Consider the following 19,620-nt stretch of genomic DNA (forward strand, 5'->3'; position numbering starts at 1 on the left):
TCGGTTGGGAATAGATAACCTGACGTGCGAGCTCCCACGTCGCATAGGATTAGCCTAGGCAGCGTTTGGTAAACTGAACTATGTATTTAAATCGGACTTGCTTATACGCCTCAAAAGCAAAATCTTTGACCAGTGTGTGTTGCCGGTACTCACTTATGGAGCCGAAACATGAACACTAACAAAAAAGGTAGTGAACAAGATTCGCGTAAATCATAGGGCTATGGAGCGCCAGATGTTGGTTGTCTCCCTGAGAGACCGAATCCCAAACGAAGACGCCGTAGAACAAAAACAACAGACGCTGTCGAAAAAATCGTCGCGTCACTTAAGTGGAATTGGGCAGGGCACGTTACCAGATTGTCAGACAATCGATGGACAAAACGTATTGTCGAGTGGATGCCGCGAGAAGAAGCACTACGGAGCAGAGAACGCCCACTAACCAGATGTTCCGATGATTTGAAGCATGTTATTGGTAACTGGATGTAAGCCGCACAAAACAGAGATAGATGGAAAGAGCTGAGGGAGACCTATGTCCAGCAGTGGACGCGTACGGCTTGATGATGATGATGATGATGAAACAACCTACCTCTATATTTGGCTAAATGGCGCTACATAAATTGTAGCGCCAGCCCATAAGCACAACGGAAATGCGAATGCAAAGATTGCATTTATCTCAAAACTTCGTTTTTGGGGTTAGGCCACTGTTGCTCTAAGCGACTCATTTTGTATTATTATATTTATAATTTTATTAAAGAGGTTTTTATTTATTTGATTTCCTTCTATTACTGTTGTATTGCGTTGATGTAATCAAATTTGCCACATTTATTAATATTATTAACCCACACAGAACCCTGACACTAAAGGTATTTATAGTATTTTGGACGCCATCAATTAAAATAATTAACAATGATTAGTAATAAACTCGTTTTCAGTAATAATAATGTTTAATAATACTTTAGATTGGTATTAATTGGTTTTAAAGACAAAACGATAATTCTAAACTTTTTAAAAATAAAACTTACTTCGTTCAAGCCTGGTGACAGATGTCTAAAATATTTATGAAAGTTATTTCTCACAGCTAAAGATGCAAAAATTGTATTATTAACTAGAGCTGATCTCAAATCCGTCAAAGCACCAGGAGAATGCATCCTAGGATCCTCGTATAGATGTCTTGTTATTAAATAATCGAGTACAGCGTCGCCCAGGAATTCTAGCCTCTGGTAACAATCTGTAAGGTGGTTAGGGAAATACGACGCATGGGTCGTGGCTTGCAATAAATATGAACGGTCTGCAAACTTGTAACCAATGTGTCTTTCAAATTTATCGTATCCATCTAACAGTCTGGTTAATTCTCCCTCAGGATCGTGCACATGTCGTAAAAGTGGTGATCTAGGTGGTTTAATTTCTCCATAACCATCATCTGGTAGCCTTGGCAATACCCTTATTCCCAACCAAGCCATAAATAGAAGTGCTCCCCGCGGTCCACACTCTATTAAATAAGCGCCTATAACTGCTTCTACACAATCTGCAATGCTTTTATCAGGGATACTATGCTGTGTAACTAGATTATATGGAATTGCCATAGGACCATCACTCAACAAATTACTTGTTAATGTATAACCCTCCGCACGCTCTCGTACCATTAAACAAATATCGTCTAAACTCATGTTTCTAGTAGCAGCCATGTCTGCAACTGACCAGCAGTTCGCCGGGTATTGTGCGTCTATTAACGCCTCCTCCAGTTGTTTCGGAACATAAAAGCACGGTGGCAACCAATTATCGTGAGGATCAAATTTTGTAGCTATCATAAACTCTCCTAAATATTTTCGCCTTCCTAAACGATATAAATTCAAATTGCTAACTTGTTTAGACCTCAAATGACTCAACTTTCCTTCATGAACGTTCTCGTATTTAGAATATAAGTAATTTGTTATAGCATATTTTAAAAAAGAATCACCAATTGTTTCTAACCTCTCTAAATTAATACCATCGTTGGCATTTGACATTGTCAAAGCTTGTAATAACACGTTAGGACTTGGACCAGGATGTTCCTCTAGGTTTGGTTGTTTATCAAAACTAAATGACAGAGGTTCAGATTTATCATACTCGTTAAAATATTCTAATTCTAATATATCATCCATTTGTTGCTCGATGGGGGTCATATATAGTCCTGATAAATCAATATTATTAACTATGGGATTTAAAAACACTGTAACTCCTTCCTTATCCCTAGAAGAGTGTTTACTAAAAGTACTGTCCCTTTTAATTAATATGCCACTTGAAAGTATATGTTTTTTATTTTTGTCACAGGCTGCATGAAATTCTTTCTTAAGATTCTCAGTCAGCTCGTTTTCTTCATCTATTTGCCACACACTGTCATCGTTGTAAAGTTTGAAGGAACTATCTTCTTCATCTTCTTCATCGTCTACAGCTTCTGCCTGATGATCACCTGTAAACTCGATTCTAAAAGGTCCAAGTTCTGTATCCGAATCTTCATCATACATATCTGATTCACTATCAGAAAAATCTTCGTAGTTTGTATCTACTGCCATCCAACTTGTTGGTGAAGCGTATCGAACTACGGCCGAATTTTCTGGGTCTGTAGATCCGGCCATTTCATTACACCATGTACCTATTTCGATCCATTTAGATTCGCCTTCATTATTAGAGTCACTTATATAAGTTTCTAATTTGGTGTCATCATTACTGCAATCATCTATACTCTCAGGGTCTTCATCCGATTTTATTTCCCGAATCGTTAATGTTTGCAATTTTTCTGTTACTTTTGTTTCCAAAGCTGCTAAGTTCTCTTGTTTTTTCCGTAGCTCTTCCTCCCTGGATTTCTTGAGGACATCGGAGAGGCTCCAACCGAAATTTAAGGAAGGCCATTTAAAATCTGCAAGAAAATCAATAATCGTCTAAATATAACGTACAGAAAAAATAACAAATTAACTTATGAATAGAAAGATAATGATTTAAATTAGATAACTTAGTACATAAACGAAGACTGCCACAGATTTATTTAAATTTTAACAAACACTACAAAAAATAAATAGTGCAATCAGTGAGGGTATTTGGCTCCGGATTCCATCCTACTGCATCAATTTATTTGAGATTTTTACTATAACTAGGGAATAGCTCAAGAAACAAAGTCTATCCTATATCCTGTGGGGATATCTTCGGTGTGGTTTTTATCTTGGGGGTGGTTCCCACTCCTTCTCGGTGGAGGAAAATTTTTTGGTCAAATTAACCAAGGACGTGGCTAGAGAACCTAATTCTAAGAAAAAACTGTTCTATAATTTTTTTTATAAACTCAATACTTTTTGAGTTATTAATGATTGAAAATTTGACATTTTAATTGAAAAATGACACCTTTTCGGACGGTTTTTGCGAATACACTTTTATTAAAATGTAAAGTTTTAAAAGATAACTCATTCTCAACCTATTTAAACAATTATAACAAATTGACTCTTATTGGCAACTCTTATTGATATTGGCAACGAAACATGAATTTCTTTTTTGGAACTTAGAACGTTAGAACTTTGAATAGACACGGAGTATTGAACGCCCTAGTCAGTGAATTGAAGAGACACAAAATTGTCTTTTGGTCAAATTAACCAAGGACGTGGCTAGAGACCCTAATTCTAAGCAAAAACTGTTCTATAATTTTTTTTATAAACTCAATACTTTTTGAGTTATTAATGATTGAAAATTTGACATTTTAATTGAAAAATGACACCTTTTCGGACGGTTTTTGCGAATACACTTTTCTTAAAATGTAAAGTTTTAAAAGATAGCTCATTCTCAACCTATTTAAACAATTACAACAAATTGACTCTTATTGGCAACTCTTATTGATATTGGCAACGGAACATGAATTTCTTTTTTGGAACTTAGAACGTTAGAACTTTGAATAGACACGGAATATTGAACGCCCTAGTCAGTGAATTGAAAAGACACAAAATTGGCTTGGCAGCAAGAAACAAAATAGCTGGAGAAGGGTATCTATAGGACACAAAAACACACATCATTCTTGGCAATTGGTTTAGATTTTTAGATACAGGAAATAAGGAATTTGGGGTGAGATTTATAATCGATAAAATAAAATGAAACACCTCGTAACAGATTTTCAAGCAGTTAATGAACGAATTTGTAGTATATATGAATAAAGGCTCACTTCTTCAACTTATCCATAATAAACGTTTTCTGCCAAACCAAAGAACAAGATTATTCGAAATGGAACTGGGCCGAATATGTTTCTAGAATTCAAGAAAGCAGAAGTGGAAATGTGAGTAGATGGAGACCATGGGGAAAAAGAAAAAGCGTAGTAAGACCGGAGCAAGGATGTTATGACGACTTAAAAAGAACAAGAATAAACGCTGAGGAAACGGTAGTAGATAGAATAGAAAGAAGATCATTGAAATGGTTTGGACACCTATTAAGAATACCTGAAGAACGTTGGCCTAAACAAATATTTCAGTGGAGACCACCAGGAAGAACAAAGCGGGGTAGACCTGCGAAGGTCATGGAATGAGAGCGTCAGGAGATCAATGTATGACCGCAATTTACAAGAAGATAATGCCTTGAACAGAGAGGTTTGGCAAAGGATGACGGGAATATGGCAAGATGCTGTTAACAATTGAATAATTATTGTACAATTGGACCCGTAAATAGATAGATAGCTATTTAAAGAAACTGCATAACGTGTTAGATAGGGAAAAAAATTCAACATACTACGCAACATCCAAAAATATTTTTATACAAAGTTAAGTTTGGCTGGTATTTCAAAGATAGCTCAAGCATATTATATAGAACGAATTATGAAACACTTACCTTCAGACAAATTCGATTTTCCTAATCTGAGAGCCTCAGCAACTGTTCTGCGTATCTGATCGGCCAGGAGCAACGCGTTGATTCTGTAAAGAATGCAAGGTAACGCTACAGCTTTTCTCCATAGAGAACCTGGAAATGGATGAATGGCACATAGTTCGGGCACTAGTATTTGCTTTTGTTCCAAGTTTTCGCGCTTGGCGCGTTTGGTTTCTTCACTGCTTGTTGGCAGAGCAACTCCTTTTCTGTTCACATATCTAGGGGTAAGAAAATTTAATCTGGCTGAAGTATGATCGACATCTAGTAGATTCTGGTTCAAATTTTGAATCTGTATACCATATTTTCGGTTATAATACTCCTCAAATGTAGCGTACTCTGAGCCAGGAAATGCTGACGTAGGGTTCAGGTTGCTACAAATTTCAGCAACATAAAAATACTGAGGCTGATCTTGATTCCTATACCAGGGCATCACGACAGCATCACTATATGCCTCAGCTTTAAATTCGTAGTCTACTCTTTTTTCGTCGACAATAAACTCCGGAGTAGTTGTTAAATTATTGAATATCAAATCTATGAAATCCCAGTGGACTCTAACACTTTGAGCATCATCTAAAAATTACTTATTTTAAAAAAGAAAAATTAATAAAAAACATATATATAATGCTGGTTCCTAAAGAAACGCAAATACATATTTTGCCAAAAAAAAATATACAGTGTGTTTCATTGGGACACGGAAATACTTAAAGGGTGAATAGAGGTCACTGAGACGGTTCTAGATATACATTTATTGCTTCATCGATTTTTATAACCGAGTTACAGGATGTTTTATCGATTTCGTCCATTTTTGTTAGATCCACAACTTTAGCACCACCTTGTATATTTTTTTGATATTGGGTACACATATGTCTCATTTATAACTCAAACCACCCAACTACTAATCACAAGAAAAAATCAATTTAAGCAAAAAGTTTCATGTACGCAATGGTTGTTTAATCCTATGCAATATTATTGACATAAGAAGACAGAAGAAGTAGAGGTAGACCGCCTACACGATGGACATACGACATCAAAAGGATTGCTGGGAATTGGTTGCAGAAAGCCCAAGATCGACAAAACTGGAAGAAATTAGGGGAGTCATATGTTCAACTTTGGATGCAGAAGACTGGATGATGAATATTATTGATTGCTTTTAAGCAGGTGCTGAACAACTCTTTTTTATAAATTTTAATTTATTCAGAATATGAAGTATATAGGTCTAATCATCATCATTCTCTTTGCCTTTATCCCTATGCGGGGTCGGTTTCCCCAATTGCATTTCTCACATAAGTTTCTAGCTTGGGTCATATCAATATTAATCCCCTTTACCGACATGTCCTGCCTAAGCGACTCACCCCAGATTTTCTTTGGTCTTCCTCTCCTAATCCATACAGGAACCTGCAGTTAAAAAATTCTTCGTATTGGGTGACCTGACGTCTCGACGTTGAACATGACCAAACCATCTGAATCTATATATGCTCTCTCATTTTGGTATCAATGGGTGCCACCCCTAGACTTCCCTAATATACTCATTCCTAATCTTACCCTTCCTTGCCACTCCACTCATCCATCTAAGCATTCTCATTTCCTCCACATGCATTCTTTGTTCTTCTTTTTTTTTAACTGCCCAACATTCAGTTCCGTACAATCATAGCTGGCCTTATGGTTTATTTATACGATTTTCCCTTCAACTTCATTGGAATTTTTCTGTCACACAAGATACCTCTCGCTTCCACTTCATCCATCCAACTCTAATTCTACTGCATGCATCTCCATCTATTTCCCCATTACTCTGTAATACCGCTCCTAGATACTTACAACTATTACATACTTTTCACAATCATTTCACCATCCAAAGATATCATTTTAGTTGTAGTAACTCCATTTTTAAATGAACGTTCCAAATACTCTGTGTTTGTCCTACTAAGTTTTAAACCATTTTTCTCAAGAGCTTGTCTCTACTGTTCCAGTTTTTGTTCTAAGTCGCTTTCACTATTTCCTACTAACACTAAATCATCAGCATACATTAAGCACCAGGGAATGTTGCCCTGTAGCTTCGCGGATATCTGATCCAAAACTAATGGGAATAAATTTAATAGGGACTAAGCAATCCTACTTTCACATAAAATTTATCAGTCTCTCCCACACCTGTGCTAACACTAGTTGTTGCTCCTTCATACATATCCCTCACAATCTTTAAATATTCACCGGGGACTCCTTTCTTATTGAGTGCCCACCAGAAAATCTCTCGAGCAACTCTAAAGTCTAATAATATATTAAATCACCTCTAAAATTAGCAAAATAATCACGAAAGTTTATGTAAGTTTCGGCATGTTCGGAAAAAATTTGAGCAGTTGGTTGTACTGAAACGGCGTACAAATAGCATAATTGAAATTTAATAAAAAAAAAATTTCTTTCTTCTTGGTAAAAGGTATATTAGTTTAAAAAGCCCTAAAGGGCTACAAACATATGAACAAAACGTTTTCGCTCTGTAACAAGAGCATCATCAGTGTTACCTAAAATAAGTACATATAACCACATTAATTAAGCAAATGTTAAAGTTAAAATGATGACCAAGCTAAAAGGAAAGTTTGGTTATACTTACAAGAACATGGTGAGCCAACCGAAAAATACAAAGGTCAAAGCCTTTCAAAAAACAGACAAAAGTCTTATATAAATGAAAACATCGAAAATCCAAAGGATGGATAAAATTCCTAAGGATACGGCCCTAGGGCAACATATGACTCCCACACGTTGTAAGTGGGTCAAAAGGTAACTAGGTCATTCTATTATAAGAGGTGGCAGGCAACTAATAGATGAGACTTCAAAAGCGAATCTGTCTGATGTCAGGACGACAATTGTCAATGATTGAAGTTTTATGAAATTTTGGTTACGCAGCTACTAAATTTAAAGTTATTTATGGTACAAGCAATGATAACAGCTAACATCAGTGTGTTGGAATTATAAAATTACAAGAACTTAGTGTGAATAAATTATCTAAGATTTATAAAATAATGGGCGAATTTGAAATTCCAAAATCATCAATGAGGTGTATATAAATTGATGACGTGAAGATAGGCAAACCAAAATACATGTGGCATGTTTTGCGGTTTGTGTTAAAAATTAGATAATTAATATTTGTGAACCAACACAAATGATGGTTGATAAAAAAGGCTGCATGAAGATGAGACAAGTGAATAGGGGTTGTGGTATCAAATGCTTAGGAACATTGTAAATGCAAAAAAAAGATTTTTTTATAGTTAATAGGATATAGATTGATTCATCAACACCAATTTAAATGACTGAAAAGGTTGTTTTAAAGCTTAGTCCGAATTTCTTTATTCTGTCCTTTTATGTAAAATAACATCTAGGGCAAAGAAAAATTAATAAAATTGGATAAAAGTATCTAAGCTATGTCTAACGTGAGGTCAGATGAAGTTAGGTGTTAAGTAAAATTATTGAGTAAATGGGGAACATTTTTTTAAAAATGTGTTTAGTTTAATTAAATTAAAAGGTAAAACAGAATAAAAGAAATGTTGATAGATAAATGACGTGGATAAAAATTTTTTTTTGATATCACAATTATGACAATTAATGATGATAATTATTGAGAGACTGGGAACTCAAGTGACCCAACGACCAAACAAACCTGATGATGTGAGTAGAAGGTGGGCTGATAGAATAGCTTGATGTGAGAAATTTGATTGAAATATTGTATGTATTGTTGGATGAATGAGTTGAGGAAGTGAAATGGTTATGATTGGACACTAAACGAAGACCAGGTTGACAAAGATGATGTGAAGAGTATGGGAGAGATACTGACTAGATATAGTTGTGCAAAAGTTGTGACAAATAGATGTTGTAAATATCGTTAAAATGAATTATTTGGGAGAAAAAAATTTTTGTTTGAAGAAAGGATTAGATGATTATCGAAAATTGAGAGGAATGTCTGAAAGTGTAAATGTAGATAGAAAGAAATAATAAAAAAAAAGAGAACAGTATTAATATAGATGAGAGTAATTAGGGGAAGCAAAGATAATATGGGAAACAGATTTATAATGTAATTTATGAAAAGAGTTGAAGATGTAAGGGTTGGAAGTCACGACTGAAAGACACATGGCGATTAACACAATTCGGACTTCTCTGTTTCTCTTTGACTATTTCAAGGTCCTCGTATAGGTCCAATCTGAAGGTCTCAATCTCTTCACATCATCTTTGTCAACCTGGTCTTCGTTTAGTGTCCAATCATAACCATTTCACTTCCTCAACTCATTCATCCAACAATACATACAATATGTCAATCAAATTTCTCACATCAAGTTATTCAATCAGCCCACCTTCTACTCACATCATCAGGTTTGTTTTGTCGTTGGGTCTCTTGAGTTCCCAGTCTCTCAATAATTATCATCATTAAGTGTCATAATTGTGATATCAAAAAAAAATTTTTATCCACGTCATTTATCTATCAACCTTTCTTTAATTTTGTTTTACCTTTTAATTTAATTAAACTAAACACATTTTTAAAAAAATTTTCCCCATTTACTCAATAATTTTACTTAACACCTAACTTCATCTGACCTCACGTTAGACATAGCTTAGATACTTTTATCCAATTTTATTAATTTTTCTTGGCCCTAGATGTTGTTTTACATAAAAGGACAGAATAAAGAAATTCGGACTAAGCTTTAAAACAACCTTTTCAGTCATTTAAATTGGTGTTGATGAATCCATCTATATCGTATTAACTATAAAAAAATCTTTCTTTTTTTGCATTTACAATATTCCTCAGCATTTGATATCACAAACCCTATTCACTTGTCTCATCTTCATGCAGCCTTTTTTATCAACCATCATTTATGTTGGTTCACAAATATTAATTATCTAATTTTTAACACAAACCGCAAAACATGCCACATGTATTTTGGTTTGCCTATCTTCACTTCATCAATTTATATACACCTCATTGATGATTTTGGAATTTCAAATTCGCCCATTATTTTATAAAACTTACATAATTTATTCACACTAAGTTCTTGTAATTTTATAATTCCAACACACTGATGTTAGCTGTTATCATTGCTTTACCATAAATATCTTTAAATTCAGTAGCTGCGTAACCAAAATTTCATAAAACTTCAATCATTGACAATTGTCGTCCTGACATCAGATAGATTCGCTTTTGAAGTTTCATCTATTAGTTGCCTGCTTCCTCTTATAATAGAATGACCTAGTTACCTTTTGACCCACTTACAACGTGTGGGAGTCATAAGTTTCCCCTATTGCCCTATCCTTAGGAATTTTATCCATCCTTTGGATTTTTCGATGTTTTCATTTATATAAGACTTTTGTCTGTTTTTTGAAAGGCTTTGACCTTTGTATTTTTTAGTTGGCTCACCATGTTCTTGTAAGTATAACCAAACTTTCCTTTTAGCTTGGTCATCATTTTAACTTTAACATTTGCTTAATTAATGTGGTTATACTTATTTTAGGTAACACTGATGATGCTCTTGTTACAGAGCGAAAACGTTTTGTTCATATGTTTGTAGCCCTTTAGGGCTTTTTAAACTAATATACCTTTTACCAAGAAGAAAATTTTTTATTAAATTTCACTTGTAATTAATGGTATACAGCCAACTACAGGAAGTTCTTCCTTGTGGAAATAGCATAATGGCATACAAATTGAATTGAGAGCCAAAAATGTATATCAATGAAGTAAATGTACGAGATTTAATTAATAAAATGTTTGACTTACCTTTAATAGTTGGAACAATAAGATAGTTATTAGGTGAAGCTTCCGGATTGAATAACATTAAATATTTCTGGAGCCTCAAAACGCTAGTAAAGGTATAGTTTACAAATTCTCTCGTTTTCTCGATCTGGCTCTCACTAAGAACGACATCTGTAGATATAAGCTCCAAATCTACACTAACTTCTCCTGATCGAGTAAATATTGGGAAGGCACTTATCTACAAATAAATTTAAAAAATGATTAAATCAAAGTATTTACTATAGTGGGAATTAACAACAATTTCAGTCGAAAATACGTTTATTTTCAATGTTAAAAATTCAAAAATTAAAAAAAATCACATTTTTGTATGTCTAACATGAAAATAGCTTGTTTATGCAAATTATATATATGGGGATTTAATATTCAGGTGATTGTCCATACTGTATAAGCCAAATTGGTAGTTTGTAATTGTTTTAGATTTAACTATCCACGAAATCTATTCTTTTGATTTTAAAAATTCTTTTGGCCGGTTGGCGATAAGAGTTTTCTGTGTAAGCTATTCATTCATTGTGGTATCGTGATTCAAAGAGTAACATTCAATCTTTATACATGCTTTGAGTTATTAAAATAAAGGGATGCTACTTGAATGTTTTTTATTAATAATTAAGAAGTGTTTTACATACAATTTTTGGTCCTTCGTCAAGCCTGACACAGTCTAGTGAAGTGATACAGCTCAATTCTCCAATTTATTGAAATTCATTGTCAATAATAGCTACGTGAAACTTGGAATTGTATGCCAACAATAAGTTCTTTCCAAGTACACACTGCGTTGGAGGAATCTGGTGAGCTTTTTCATATTTTCTTTTCCTATTTGATACATCCTTCAGATAAATAAAATATGGCTTCACAGAATATCATAAAATACAACATATTACATTAAAGTTTATTCATTATTTCAATATAAATAATGTCAATGACTGATAGTATTATTTCTCATTACAAGTGCAAATTTTCATATTTATTTTTCTTATTAAATATTTTTACATTAAGTAACAAAATGTATCAAATCAAAAATTTGCTTAAGAGAGCTGCTTTAAGACCAAACTGATGGTTTTCAGTCACTTTTTGAAAAAGATTAGTAATTATAATTCAGATGTGCCGATTTTGAATTACAAACCAGACTTGCAAGGTGGCAGGACATCATAAAACAATTCTACTAGCTCCAATATGAAATTGATGAAATAAAATGGATGAAACAACTGAGGATGATATTGTATATCGCTAATAGTTTGAGTCTACAATTGGGAAGGATCACAGCTTCTTATCTGCGCCCAGTAACAAGCATCCGAACACACACGCATGTTGCAGCTATTAATCTGCCAAAATTGTCTGGTACTTACGAAGACTAACTTCGATTCCGAGATTCTTTCGAATCACTAATTAATTTAAATTCTACACTTGAGAGCAAAATAATCGACTCACTTGCTGAATTGTACACGTTAGAAGTATCGAATTTCCTAAACCTGTTGTCCGATTTGAGTGATTTTTTTAGAATGTTATAGCCTTATTATTTAAGAAAATCGATGTAATATTATTGTTGCTAGACAAGTAAAACTTATTTTATACCGGGTGTAACAATCATACTGTGTTTTTTTCTTAAAGTTCGGAACACCCTGTGGAATATTCTAGCATATAAAAAATGTTTAAATTAAAACTCAATTGTAGCCTTAGGCTTTATTGACATTTTCTTTTTTGATTAATTTGCTTGTTGGATAATAAAAAATTTAACGTTAACATTTAGCGATGTTTTTCATCAATAAATCCTCATTTTCTGCTTAGTTTAACAAACAAGCCTAAAGTAGGTTATAAGAAATTAACAATTTATTGAATGTCAAATGGTTAACAGTCAAAAAGTGTCTGGTTTGTTGTGAAAATTAGTAGACTTATTATTTAAAGTTTCATTAAGTCTGTAGTTTTTTTTGTTATTTGGTGGAAATGGAATGCGCTAAAAGGAATTTGACTCGCGATGAGTGTGTTCAAGCAGTGATCTTACATAGCGAAGGACTTAGCTACCATGCTATCGGCTTCTTATATTGGTAACAATTTCTTGCTAATGCACGATAATACAAGACCTCACGTTCACGAACTGTAACCGAATATTTCAACAGGTAAATCTTCGGGCTTCGCATTGGCCATCGCATAGTCCAGATCTTAACCGGATCGAACATTTGTGGGACATAATTGGCAGAAGACTACGACAGCGTTTGCCACCTCCTAGAACCTTACAAGAGGTAGAAACAGTAGCTCTCGAGATTTGGACCAAATAGCATACCTCATTTGTAATATAAAAGTACATATCTCTTTTATTATCGAACATAAGCGAATCAATAAAAAACAGGATGTTTAGAAAGCCTAAGGCTACAATTGAGTTTTAATTTAAATATTTTTATATGCTAAAATATTACAAAGGGTGTTCGGAAGTTCAAGAAAAAAAAACACAGTACGATTGTTACACCCGGTATAAAATGACCTTTACCTGTCTATCAACAATAATATTACATCGATTTTTTTAAATAATAAGGCTATAACATACTAAAAAAATCACTCAAATCGGACAACAGGTTTAGGAAATTCGAGACTTTTAACGTGTACAATTCTCCAAGTGAGTCGATTATTCGAGTCGAGATGAACTTAAGGTGCATTACAGCACAGTTGTCTTGGATAGTGGCTCTCATTCAATCTCGCCTTGTAAAATACTTGGATTTACTCAAAACTCCAACAAACAGATGTGGAATTGGCATTGGACTATCCACTCCAAACATCAAATTAAAAATAACAGTTGAAATAGTCATACATAATAGTCAACATTCATAATCAGTTTGGATTGTCTTTAGAGTGCTAAAAGTTTATCAATGATAATATCTGTGATCGGGTCACAAATGAGGAGGTCCTTAGAAGAATGGGGAAGAACCGAGAGGTACTGACCACCACCAAATCTCGAAAGTTGGAAAACTTTGGACACATTATGCGAAATGAATCGAGATATGCCCTCCTACAAGCCATCCTGCAAGGAAAAATATTTGGAAAGCGTGGTCCAGGAAGAAGAAGAACATCCTGGTTAAATAACCTCAGAACCTGGTTCAACACAACATATGTGCAGCTTTTCCGCGTTGCTGCAGATAAGGTGAAGATTGCCATGATGATCGCCAATATTGTCACGGATAGGCAGATTATTCCTGCAGATAAGGTGAAGATTGCCATGATGATCGCCAATATTCGTCACGGATAGGCACATCAACAGGAAGAAGAATATCTGTGACCAACTTCGGAGTGGTCGCATAGACATTACTTCACTTTGTATCACTCGAATACAACTTTACGGTGCGCTTGTGATAGCACCGATATTTGAACAGGTTGGGCATAACGTTAAGAGATAGGGTAAGAAACGAAGAAATTCGTAGAAGAAGTGTTGTAGAAGACATAATAAAACACATAGCCAAAATTAAATGGAAGTGGGCAGGACACGTCGCTAGAATAAGATGATAGGTGGACCAAAAAAATCTTGGAATGGAGACCGAGAGCGGATAGACGAAACCCGAGAAGACCACCCACAAGATGAACTGACTACATAATGAAAATTTGTACCAACTGGATTGCAGCAGCGCAGGATAGATCTGAATGGAAGTTTTTCGAGGAGGCCTATGTTCAGGAGTGGACGACCATGGGCTGATGATGATGATGATGATGATGATGATGATTTCCTCTCTACTATATGTTAAGTAGGAGTACTTTTCTGATGTGCATTTAATTGAAATACTTTTCAGATTTAATAAGTTTGCAACAAACACCTTGCACTGAAACTAATGTAGAAAAGATAACATATTAATTAGCATTTTGTAGTATGATTAGTTATTTTAAATTCCTCAGTTTCCTTTCTACAAAATTGAAGATGTCTAAAAACTTCACTAGTATTCAAAATATAAATTCCTAACTTTTAAAATATTCCCAGTAACAATTTACAATACTGCTGTTTTCAAAATATACTGATAATAACATCAAAACAATACACAATGAATTTATATTTTATTTATTGTACCAGGAAAACTTACAGAAAAGTATACAGTAACCAAAAAACAATCATATTTATATTATTAGTTTTCCTTCCCATATTAGTCCATGTGTGAGGACACTTTCGTATGAAAGATGTTTCTGACTCGATTTGAAAAATGTCCCCTTTAAACAAATCAGAACGGTGCCGGGTGAAACATTTTTTAAGCAAATTCAAAATTACTTTTTTGCCTCGAAAAATGTATTTTTAGGTTTATTGGATAATTATAAACAAAAATGGTCTCTTGTCATATTTCTGAAAAGTTATAGTTTTCGAGTTATAAGCGACTTAAAATCTGAAAAATGCTAAAATATGCATTTGCGATGCTTGAAAACTCTTAAGTTTTAATAAAATGACAGATCTTTTTTGTTTAAGATAACCCAAAAATGTTAAAAACATATTTTCGGGGGCAAAAAAGATGATGTTTTGAATTTGTTAAAAAAATGTTAAACAATTTCTGCCCAAAAATTTCGCCTGACACCCTTCTGATTTGTTTATAGGGGATATGTTTGAACAAGAATCCGCAAAGAAACCGAATCAGAACAGCCAGACACAGGCAGTATAAATCCAGACCCCGGAAGTGTCATAGGTTTTCGAAACTGACCCTCAGGGAAACTAATTGGTGACCCCTGGCATAGACCGTCATTTAAGCATGAATCTTCCAATACTTGGAAAATCTCTTCTTTTCAACTACCTCAAGTTCTAGCCGAAATGAGGCAATTAACAAACTCTTTGGTCAATGTTCCCTGCTTCCAATACCAATCGAGAAATTTTCTAACTTCGTCACACACCAGAGAGTTGTGGCATATTGTTTGAGATTCTGACATAACTGTTTGGTCCTTAATAATTCTTCTCTAGGCTCACAGGTCCAAGGGAATTGTTTTGTCCTTGAAGGATATAGCTGAGTATAGCTATTTCGAATCAGGGGAGAATCATGAGCTTGAACCCGTTTCTTGTTAAAAATGACGCAATAAGAGTAGGCGGTAGCTTAAGGTAAAACTTCAGTTTCGCTGAGAAGCACCCTACACTGCTATCAGCCAAGCACCATCTAACTAGCGATATTCCAATCCGAGCATCAGATAACACTTCATGCTGGACCACAACATTTCTCAAACGTTAGAGGGCAATTAAGTGATTTCATTCCTGTAAACTCACCTCATTTCGGCGGAATATACAAAGCTGGAGTTAAATCAATGAAGGCACATCTGAAGCGTGTTATTAAAGATACAAAGTTAACTTACGAAACTTTTGACTAAATATTTGTTCAGGTGGAAGGTTTATAAAATTCCAAACCCTTAAATCTTATGTCTTCTGATCCATCCGATCAATCTTATTCCTTCACACTAATTCATTGGAAAATCAATGGATTCCACACCGCAAATTGACTTAAGTCAAGCTCAACCAAACAGGCTGATACTATTCAATCGATTGCAGCAACTTCGTCAACATTTGGAAGAAATGGTTATTAGAATAAATCTCTGAACTACAGCAGCGATGTAAGTGGAAGCAGAACGAGCATAATGTGAAAATTTGTACACTGGTGTTAATCAAAGACAGAAATGTACCTCCCTTAAACTGGCCTTTAGGACGTGTTTAATCCGTTCACCCAGAATCTTATGGAGTGGTCAGAGTCGCAACTATTCGAACTCCAAGGGGCACTACCCATAGGTATGTGGCATCTATTTGCTCTCTTCCTGATAGCATGGATCCAGCTCCTGAATTTGATGCAGCGCCTGTAGAACGACTGTGTTAGAGACTACCATTGTTGTAAAAAAAACAGAATTCTTGTGTTTCTATTTCTTACTATTTGGTTAGACTATACTATTGATTGTGTTATTTTACTTATTTACTTTTACTTTTTTTGCTTATTAATGTTAATAATTATGTATTAATGATAACTAATATTTATCGTTCAAAGGCCAGCCTTTCAAGGTTATAGGTTTTGAACATGCAAATTATATATATTTGGATTTAATATTCATGTGATTGTCTGTCCACACTGCCAAATTGACATTTTGTAATCATTTTAGCTTTACATATTTGAATAACAGTGTGTATTATGCGTTATGTAACTTTCGCCTTTCGACGAAATCCATTCTTTTAATTTGCGGCTTGTTGGCGATAGGGGTTTTTGTGTAAGCTATTCATTCATTTGTCAGGTTGTCATCTGCCGAATTATTGAGATCTACCGTAAACAAAGTCAGAATAACCATGTTAATTGCCAACGTTCGGAACGGACAGTGCACATGAAGAAGATTAATTCATTGTAATATCGGCATTCAAACTTTTTACATGCGTTCGATAATTAAAATAGACCAATTCTACTTGTGTGAATGTATATCAGGTTTTTTATTAATAATTAAGAAGTGTATATTAATAATTAAGAAATCCTGTATTAACATTTAACTACCCAAGTCAATATTTGAACGAAGACCTATCTAAAATGAAACAATGAAATCCTAGTAATCCGAATCTGCTCCTCCTAAAGCCATGTCATCTTGTCTTGACCATCAGCAAAAAATGTAGCCTCAATGATTCGGAAACTGTTTAACTGTATCCCGTTATGGGTCACCCTTCTAAAGAGGAAGAGGAACTACTGAAAAGGAAAAAAACGATGAAGCTAAGCAAGGGCCGAAGGTCCAGTGAGCCAGCATGTGCGGCGTAGCGGAAAAAGGATTTGTGTACCTATTAAAACAATAGCTTAACCAAAGAAGGCTCTATCTCTATAACAATGGCTAGAACCTATCTGAAAATCATGAATCTAGTGCGGCAGATTCGTGCAAATAATATAAGAATTGTGCATTTAATGATAGAAGCATATAATTTGGACCACATATACTACACATACAAAGGTTGTAATTTAGATGGGAGGCCATCTCAGATTCTGCCTTTTACAAAAATGGCTGCGATTCAAAATGGTGACTATACATATGTGACTAGTAGCACGATAACTTTTGAACGAGACTTCAGATTTCAACCAAATTTGGTATATAGGTTCTTTTTTTGATGTATAAGATCGAGGTCTTGAACTGGAAGAATCGGTTTACCAGAACTTGTGTTTTTCCTGGTTTTTATGTAAAAATATGTTGTTTTTTTCTCAATTATTTCACCCTGTATGTTTTAATTTTTCAAAATTAAAATTAATACGGCCATTAAAAAGAGCGTAAAAATATTTTTTAGAAAATATCTTTAATGGTAATTAACAAAAACTGAGACGGCCTCGTATCTTAATTTGAACCTCTATATGTGTAGTATATGTGGTCCAAATTATATGCTTTTATTTGCTGCATTTAATAAATGCAGAACGTATCTTCACATCTACCTATATGCAAATATTATAAGCAGATTCGTGCAAATATTATAAGAATTATTGTGCATTTAATGGTAGAAGCATATAATTTGGACCACATATACTACACATATAGAGGTTAAAATTAAGATACGAGGCCGTCTCAGTTTTTGTTCCTTTTACAAAAATGGCGGGCATTCAAAATGGCGACTATACATATGTGACTAATAGCACGATATTTGAACGAGATGTCAGATTTCAACCAAATTTGGTACATAGGTTCTATTTTTGATAAATAATATCGAGGCCTTGAACCGGAAGAATTGGTTTACCAAAATTTGTGTTTTTACTTTTTTTTATGTAAAAATATGTTGTTTCTTTTTCAATTCTTTCATCCTATATATATTAATTTTTCAAAAAGGCAATACCGGCGTTGAAAACAGTGTAAAAATATTTTTTAGGAAATATTTTGAACTCTTTAGTTATATTAATTACCATTTAATAAATGCATAACCTATCTTTAGATGTAGGTACCTATGTGTGGCAGATTCGTGCAAATTATAATATAAGAATTATTGTGTATTTAATGGTTGAAGCATATAACTTGGACCAGGACCACACATGCTAAACATACAAAGATTCAAATTTAGATATGAGGTCATCTCAGATTTAGTCTTTTACAAAAATGGCGGGCATTCAAAATGAATCTGCCGCCCATAGGTACATGTGAACAAACGTTATGCATTTATTAAATTGTAATTAACACAACTGAAAAGTTCAAAATATTTCCTAAAAAATATATTAACACTATTATCAATGGCGGCATTACCTTTTTGAAAAATTTATATATACAGGGTGAAAGAATTGAAAAAGAAACAATATATTTTTACATTAAAAAACAGTGAAAACACAAATTCCGGTAAACCTATTCTTCCGGTTCAAGACCTCGATATTATTCATCAAAAAAAGAATTTATATACCAAATTTGGTTGAAATCTGACATCTCGTTCAAAAGCTATCGTGCTATTAGTCACATATGTATAGTGGCCATTTTGAATGGCCGCCATTTTTGTAAAAGGAACAAAGTTTGAGATGTACCTAAATTTGAACCTTTGTATGTGTAGTATATGTGGTCCGAATTATATGCTTCTACCATTAAATGCACAATAATTCTTATAATAAATCATACAGAAGTAAAAACTTCGTTTGTATAAAAAAGTTTATTAAAAACTATTAAAAGTCATCCAAAAGGATTTACAAAACGTTTTCGATCTAGATCAGATCATCTTCAGTGCCTTCTGCTTAGTACATGGAACTAGCAACCTTATGAAATTGGTAACATCGAGAAATATGGTTTACATGATAACTATATAATATTTATAGCGACTCAAAGTCGATGTTAAAAGATTAAATGTGTTAGGAGTGCTCAAAGGGCAACATGGTTCCCTGCTCGATAAAAACTCGTGGTTCTTGCCAGTTCAATGGACACAGACCAAAATGTTGGTCTGGCAAGAACCACGAGTTTTTATCGAGCAGTTCGTTGGTCTGTGTCCATTGAACTGGCAAGAACCACGAGTTTTTATCGAGCAGGGAACCATGTTGCCCTTTGAGCACTCCTAACACATTTAATCT

The 19,620-nt window shown here is 34.2% G+C and overlaps 1 protein-coding gene across 1 annotated transcript in view; it reads right to left on the minus strand.

Annotated features, from left to right (window-relative positions):
• Positions 1 to 19,620, minus strand: part of LOC114344934 (endoribonuclease Dcr-1) — a 78,521-nt gene that overhangs the window by 14,873 nt on the left and 44,028 nt on the right. Inside the window, exons 4-6 of the mRNA XM_050651516.1 lie at positions 10,616 to 10,829; positions 4,831 to 5,436; positions 1,020 to 2,893 (exon numbers count right to left, since the gene is read on the minus strand). Of these exons, the coding sequence (XP_050507473.1) occupies positions 1,020 to 2,893; positions 4,831 to 5,436; positions 10,616 to 10,829 (2,694 nt within the window). The remainder of the gene's footprint in view (positions 1 to 1,019; positions 2,894 to 4,830; positions 5,437 to 10,615; positions 10,830 to 19,620) is intronic.

Source organism: Diabrotica virgifera, chromosome 5, assembly GCF_917563875.1.
Source record: "Diabrotica virgifera virgifera chromosome 5, PGI_DIABVI_V3a".
Lineage (NCBI taxonomy): Eukaryota > Metazoa > Arthropoda > Insecta > Coleoptera > Chrysomelidae > Diabrotica > Diabrotica virgifera.